Genomic DNA, 6,635 nt, shown 5'->3' with positions numbered 1-6,635 from the left:
CTGCGTCCCTCCCAGGTGTTAAGGCCGCGGGATCACCAGACAGGACCCGCAGGAGCTAAGAAAGCCCTCTCGCCAAGGGCAAGCCAGCCAGCGGCGTGTGCCCAGTGCATGTCCTCAGCTCACTGCGGCGGCTGCAGGAGAGCCGTGACGCAGGCTCGGCCTCCACGGTGTTTGCAGACCAGGGGGGGGCTCTGTCCAAATTCTAGAGGACACCCCGCTGTCCCCAGTTTCTTAGAAACGGGATCCAAGCATCTCTCACCACCATCCATCAGAGCCTTCTCCCAACTCCCTTGTAAAGGACATTCCTGCCTGTGATTCCAGCACCGCCGTGTGCACTTAAAAATCTGTTAAGAGGGTAGATTTCATGTTAAGTGTTCTTATCACAATCAGTCAACCAAACTAAAAAATATTACTTTAAAAAATTTTACAAACAAAGGACATGCCTGAGCTTAGGCCCAATGTAAGTGTCTGCTTTGTCAATAACTTCTCTCCCTGAACTGTGGCCCTGGCCCGCCACTTTGCTCGACTGTTGATGGGATGGTCCCCGTACCTTCAGGGTGCTTCAGAAATAGAGTCCCAGCCCTGGCCGGTTTGGTTCAGTGGATGGAGCGTCAGCCTGCGGACTCGATTCCAGTCAAGGGCACGTACCTCGGTTGCAGATTCCATCCCTGGCCCTGGTCGGGCCTATGCAGGAGGCAACCAATCGATGTGTTTCTGTCTCCCCGCTTCCTTACACTCCCTCTAAAATCAATGGGAAAATATCCTCTGGTGAGGAGAGAGAGAGAGAGAGAGAGAGAGAGAGAGAGAGAGGAATAGAATCCTAGGCCAGACTGACTGACCCCTCAGAAACCTGCTCCCCTTTTAACACCCCCAGGTGATGCTTGTGTCCCCTGGAGTGGGTGGCTCCCTGGTAATAGGAGCTCTCATGGGAGCTTAAATCAGCGGTTCTCAATGGGGGTGCGGGGGTGGGGGCGTTATATTTGGCGATTCTGGAGGTGTCTTTGGCTGTCACTGCTGGGGGGTGTTCCTGGAATTTAGAGGGTGGCAGCCAGGGAGCTGCTCAGTAGCCCACCATGTACAGGACGGTCCCCACCACAGGGAGGTATGCACCCCGAACGTCAGTAGAGCTGAGGTAGGAAACCCCACTGCCCTTTGTGGCTCAGCAACGGGGTTCATTGGGAAATGGAGGGATAGGCAGACGGGGGACTCCCCCAATCTGTGGGACCTCCCACTCTGACGGGAGCACCTGGCCAGGCCGCAGAGCTGCAGGTCTTGCTGTATTCTCCCCAAGACGGCCCTGGTCTCCCTGAGAACCAACTGTTCTGTTTGTTAATCCTCGCCCAAGGATATTTTTTTCCATTGATTTTTAAGAGAGTGAAAGGGAGAGGGGAGGGAGACACACACACACACACACACACACACACACACACACACACACTGATTGGATGCCTCCCACACACGTCACGACCAGGGTCGGGGACCAAACCTGCAACCCAGGTACTTGACCAGGACTTGAACCCATGATCCTTCAGTGTGCATGCCGGCGCTCTAACCACTGAGCACACTGGCCAGGGTGACCCAGCTATTCTTCGTCACAGTTGACCCAGCAAGCCTTCTGACCTCCTCTTCCTTGTCCAGAGCGCCCGGCTTCCACCTGCCCCGAAACCCCCAAGTGCCCTGCATCCTGATCGGCCCAGGCACCGGCATCGCCCCTTTCCGAAGCTTCTGGCAGCAGCGGCAGTTTGATATCCAACACAAAGGTGGGTCCTGGCCCAGTAGCCACGGGGTGGCCGTTATCTCTCCAGAGCCTCGCCGCCTGCGGGGCTGCGGCTGGGGAGCATGGTTCCGACCCGACCCCTGGTGCCATTCCCAGGACCTGCCCGAACAAATCTTCCCCTCAGCTTATGCTTGGGCCTGAAATGCCCCATCTCTTGGGCGGTTAAGATTGGACCCTCCTTACCATTCAGCCCTGAAGGGTAAACATGAAGCCTTCTCAAGTGGCGTGTTGACGGGATTCGCTCAGAGGCTCCTATTCAAGGGCAGGCTGTGCTGTGTGGGCTACACTCAGAGTGGCTTTGTGGGGAGGAGCCACAGTGTTGGCGTCAGACAGGGATTTAATGAGCAGCTGGTAAATGCCGAACACGGCGGTAGGCGCTGGAGGCATACCAATGACCAAGACAGAAACAACCTAGAAAAAACGCCCGCCCTGTGGAACTGTCGCTCTCGTAGAATAGCTAACGTTTGTACTGTATTCGCTTTCTACCGGGCACCGTTCTGGGGTCTGACATTCATGTCTAACAGTAACCCTATCAGGCAGCTGTTGTTGTTCCTGCTTTGTACCTGGGGGAAACGGAGACGGAGAAAGTTAAGCAAGTTGCTTGTTGTCAGACTGGGGTTCGAACCCAGGCTGTGTCGCTCCAAAGTCTGGGGTCTTAGCCCCTCCCACGGGGTCAGGAGGGAAGATCGAGACTCAGAGAAGGGAGGCTTGCCAAAGTCTGAGCATCTGAGCACACTTCACCTACCTCCATGTGTGTGTGTGTGTCCGTGTGTCCGTGTGTCCTGCCCCTGTGTTCATGGCCCTCTAGCTCAGCGGTTCTCAACCTGTGGGTCGCGACCCCTTTGGGGGTCGAACGACCCTTTCACAGGGGTCGCCTAAGACCATCAGAAAACACTCCCCCCCCCCCCCCGGCACCACCAGCCACCCCCCAATCAGGCACCAGGGCTGTGGGTGACATGAGGTCTTCTGGTCCCAGGAATGAGTCCCTGCCCTATGATCCTGGTCTTCGGGTGCCGGCAGTCCAAGGTGGACCACATCTACAGGGAGGAGACCCTGCAGGCCCGGAACGCGGGGGTCTTCAGAGAACTGTACACGGCCTACTCCCGGGAGCCCGACAGACCAAAGGTGACCCTGCTCCGTCCCGGCCCCACCCTGGCCGGGAAAAACGTTTCGATGTGAATTTTAAAAAAATATTTGATGGCCCATAAGAGACCCTACCAGCCCAAATGGAAAGGGCCACAGGCCTGGAGCATGCCCCTGCAGGGTCTGGGGTCGGCCTCGGGGGAGGGGGGTCCCGGGAAGGAAGCCAGGACAGCTGGGGTGAGGGGGAAACTCAGAGAGTCTGGGCGTGGCCATTTGACAGTCTGGGCGTGGCCATTTGACAGTCTGGGCGTGGCCATTTGACAGTCTGGGCGTGGCCATTTGACAGTCTGGGCGTGGCCATTTGACAGCTGCTGTAGAAATACATCAACATCAGGACAGCGAGGCCAGGTGAACTGCTGGATGTCAGCCTCGGCCGAGGGGAGTTTCCTGGGCCAGAGGCATCGGAACAGCCTGTAGCAAACCCCTGGGGCCCCCTCCCATTCCCTTAGCCCACTTCCTGCTCCGGCTGCAGCAGCTGGCTTTGCGCAGGTACGGCCTGGCAGCCCTCACCTATCCCCGCCTCCTGCTGTCCGCCGGGGGCTGCTCTGCCACGTCAGCATAGGACACCTGTAAGAACCCCACTCCTGCCAGGCCAGCGTGGCTCAGTGGTTGAGCATCGACCTGTGAACCAGGAGGTCACGGTTCGATTCCCAGACAGGGCACATGCCCGGGTTGTGGGCTCAAACCCCAGTAGGGGGCGTGCAGGAGGCAGCCAGCCGATCAATGATTCTCTCATCATTGATGTTTCTATCTCTCACTCTCTCTGCCTTCCTCTCTAAAATCAATAAACAATATATTTTTTTAAATATATTTTATTGATTTTTCACAGAGAGTAAGGGAGAGAGATAGAGAGTCAGAAACATCGATGAGAGAGAAACATCGACCAGCTGCCTCCTGCACATCCCCCACTGGGGAAGTGCCCGCAACCCAGGTACATGCCCTTGACCGGAATCGAACCTGGGACCTTTCAGTCCGCAGGCCGACGCTCTATCCACCGAGCCAAACCGGTTTCGGCAACAATATATTTTTTAAAAAATAAAAAAACCTGCTCTGGCAAGTATATGGCATCCACACCTCATGGGGGACCCCTGATGGTTGGAGAGAGGAGCAGGTAGACAATGCTCCCCTTGAATGCCGCTCCAGGAGAAGTTCTGGGGACCTCCGCACAGCCAAGTGCAAAGTGGGGAGCCGCTCCTTCCCACAGCCTCGGGGGGGCTGTCCTCCTGTCTTCACTCCCCAGAGGTCACCCCCTGCCCATAACCCCCACGTCGGCTCTGCTCCCCGGGGCTCACGCAGCCCCTGCTCTCCACAGAAGTACGTGCAGGACATCCTGCAGGAGAAGCTGGCGGAACCCCTGTACCAGGCCCTGAAGGAGCAGGGGGGCCACATCTATGTGTGCGGGGACGTCACCATGGCCGCCGACGTCCTCAAGGCCATCCAGCGCATCATGGCACAGCAGGGGAAGCTCTCGGTGGAGGACGCGGGCGTGTTCATCAGCCGGCTGAGGGTGAGTGGCGGCTGGCCTCCGCTTCCCTTTCCCGGCACCCGAGGCCCTGTCTCGATGCCTGGGGAGCCATCACGACATCCCTGCTCCCGCTTGGCCCTCCCTGGCTCGGGTAGAGGATGGGGGTGTCCCAGCCCCCCGCGGAGAGAGGAGGAAGGAGGGCTGCGTGCAGGGGAGCCGGTGGAATGGGGCTGGGGCTGTGGGGTGGCAGCGGCAGCAGCCAGGTCACTGGGAGAGGGCAGGGGGTGCGGAGGCTCCCATTTGACCCCCCCTCCTGTCCTCAGAATCCACAGAGCAGCAGCCTGTTCCTGGACGGACCCAGGGTGCTCACTGTCATCCGGGCCGGGGAGACCAAGGGCACTGTCCACGTGCCTGCCCTCTCCGTGCCCAGGGCTGGCTCTGAGGGCTGTTCCCTGACTGTTTCCGTCCCCAGGATGACAACCGCTACCATGAGGACATCTTCGGGGTCACGCTGCGAACGTATGAAGTGACCAACCGCCTTAGGTCCGAATCCTCGATCGCCTTCATTGAGGAGAGCAAAAAGGACACCGACGAGTAAGCTGGCCCCGTCCCGCGGCGAGGGGTGGCAGCACCCTCCCTCTGGTCCTGGTGGGCAGGGGCGTCTGACCTCAGCAACGGGGCCTTCCCCCCCGAGGGGTCCCTGAGACGCGGCAGCAGCGCCGGGAAGCAGTTAGGAACGCACCCTCCAGGCCCAGGCCCACAGAGCCTAGGCCTCGGTGCCCTCAAGTGTGGGAACCCCAGCTTCTGCCTGGGGCGCCCCCTAGTGGAACGACGGCTCAGGGCTCTGCCACGTTGTCTTGGGGTTCCCACCACATCTCTCACCCCCCAGAATGGCTGGGGACGCTCTCACTGATGCAGATTCCAAGTGGCATTATTTTGACAGCTTCACGCCTGCCTTAGAAATGGCTGGGAACAGTCTGGGGCACCCGAGGCCGGGATTGAGTCTCACTGTTTGCAGCTGACCGCAGTGCCAGGACACGCCAGCCTGAGTGTAACCTCACGCCCCCCTTCCCCGCCCTGGCCCCTGGGACTTCGGTGGCCGTGGAGCCGTCGCCTTTAGAGTGGCAGAGGGCACACGCTCCGGCTCTCACATACCCGCGCGGATGTCCCCTGACCACCCGGCCGTCTCGAAAACACACTCGTGTGTCCAGGAGGCTCACGTGACTGCTGTGACCATCGCCCTCCTTGGGCTGTCCCTGAGCCCCTTAAATGCCCCTCCTCCTGGCCGGTGTGTCGGGAGCCAGCGCTCACCCATTCACTCGGTCATTCCTGGCAGGTCCCAGCCGGGTGCCAGGTGCAGGCAGAGAGAGCAGGGAAGGCCGTGCTGAGTGTAGGTGGGCGTCCTCGTGTCCCTCAGCTCACAGCAGCCTGGTGCAGCGGCGCTAACCCCTCACTTCTTCTCCCGCAGGGTCTTTAGCTCCTAACCAGATGCTCTTGCCCGGACGGACGGCAGGGGTCCGCCCCATGCGCGGCGGCAGGGGTGGCGGCAGGTTCCCTAAGCGTGAACACCAATGAACCTTTCCCACGGGACCCGCGCGGCCCCGCTCTGCCTCATCCTGTCGCCGCCTGTCCTGGCTTTCCTCTCCTGGGTCCTCGCCTCTCCGTGCGTCCTTGGCCTCCTGGGGTTTCCTCCTGAGTCTTCCTGCTGGGATGCGACGCCTTTATGCTCCTCGGCGGCTCTGACAGCACTGCCCCCCCCCTCCTGACAAGGACAAGTCCATGCTCGTGGAGGCCCTGGGACGTGGGGCGCTCCTGGCGGGCTTGTTTTCGGGGGTTCCCCTGGGAGAGGCGCAGGGATCACACGGAAGAGTCTTCTGAGCCAGTCTCCCAGCGCCGAAGCCCCACCTTATTACCTTGTACAGGATGACGTCCGGTCGTGCGATGGGCCTGGGTCTCCGTCAGGCCTCTTGCCCACATGAGCGCGTTGCCTGCAGACCCCGGGGCCCAGGAACCACGGCCCAGCCTGCGTTGGCTGCTCACGCGTCCTGCACTGAGGGACTGCGCCCAGGTCCCTGTAACACTTGGGAGCACCCTAATGGTCCCGGAAATACAGGGTCCGGGCACGGAGAGGGCATGTGAGGATTTAGGGGGAAATCTCCAAGGAAAGGGGAGTCAGAGAACGCAATGCATTTAGGTTCTTGCACCAGGAGGGCGCCCTGGCTGGGAAACTCACCCATCTGTTCGATTGGG

The 6,635-nt window shown here is 59.9% G+C and overlaps 1 protein-coding gene across 1 annotated transcript in view; it reads left to right on the top strand.

The window, feature by feature from the left end:
- Positions 1-6,629, top strand: part of NOS1 (nitric oxide synthase 1) — an 80,204-nt gene extending 73,575 nt beyond the window's left edge. The window contains exons 26-30 of the mRNA XM_006754134.2: positions 1,639-1,760; positions 2,754-2,902; positions 4,233-4,427; positions 4,858-4,979; positions 5,854-6,629. Coding sequence (XP_006754197.1) covers positions 1,639-1,760; positions 2,754-2,902; positions 4,233-4,427; positions 4,858-4,979; positions 5,854-5,869 — 604 coding nt within the window. The 3' untranslated portion in view covers positions 5,870-6,629. The remainder of the gene's footprint in view (positions 1-1,638; positions 1,761-2,753; positions 2,903-4,232; positions 4,428-4,857; positions 4,980-5,853) is intronic.
- The last annotated feature ends 6 nt before the right edge of the window (positions 6,630-6,635 follow it).

The sequence above is a fragment of the Myotis davidii genome, unplaced genomic scaffold (assembly GCF_000327345.1).
Source record: "Myotis davidii unplaced genomic scaffold, ASM32734v1 scaffold1330, whole genome shotgun sequence".
Classification (NCBI taxonomy): Eukaryota; Metazoa; Chordata; class Mammalia; order Chiroptera; family Vespertilionidae; genus Myotis; species Myotis davidii.
Note: the sequence above shows the minus strand (reverse complement) of the source record. Positions and strands in the feature narration are given on the sequence as shown.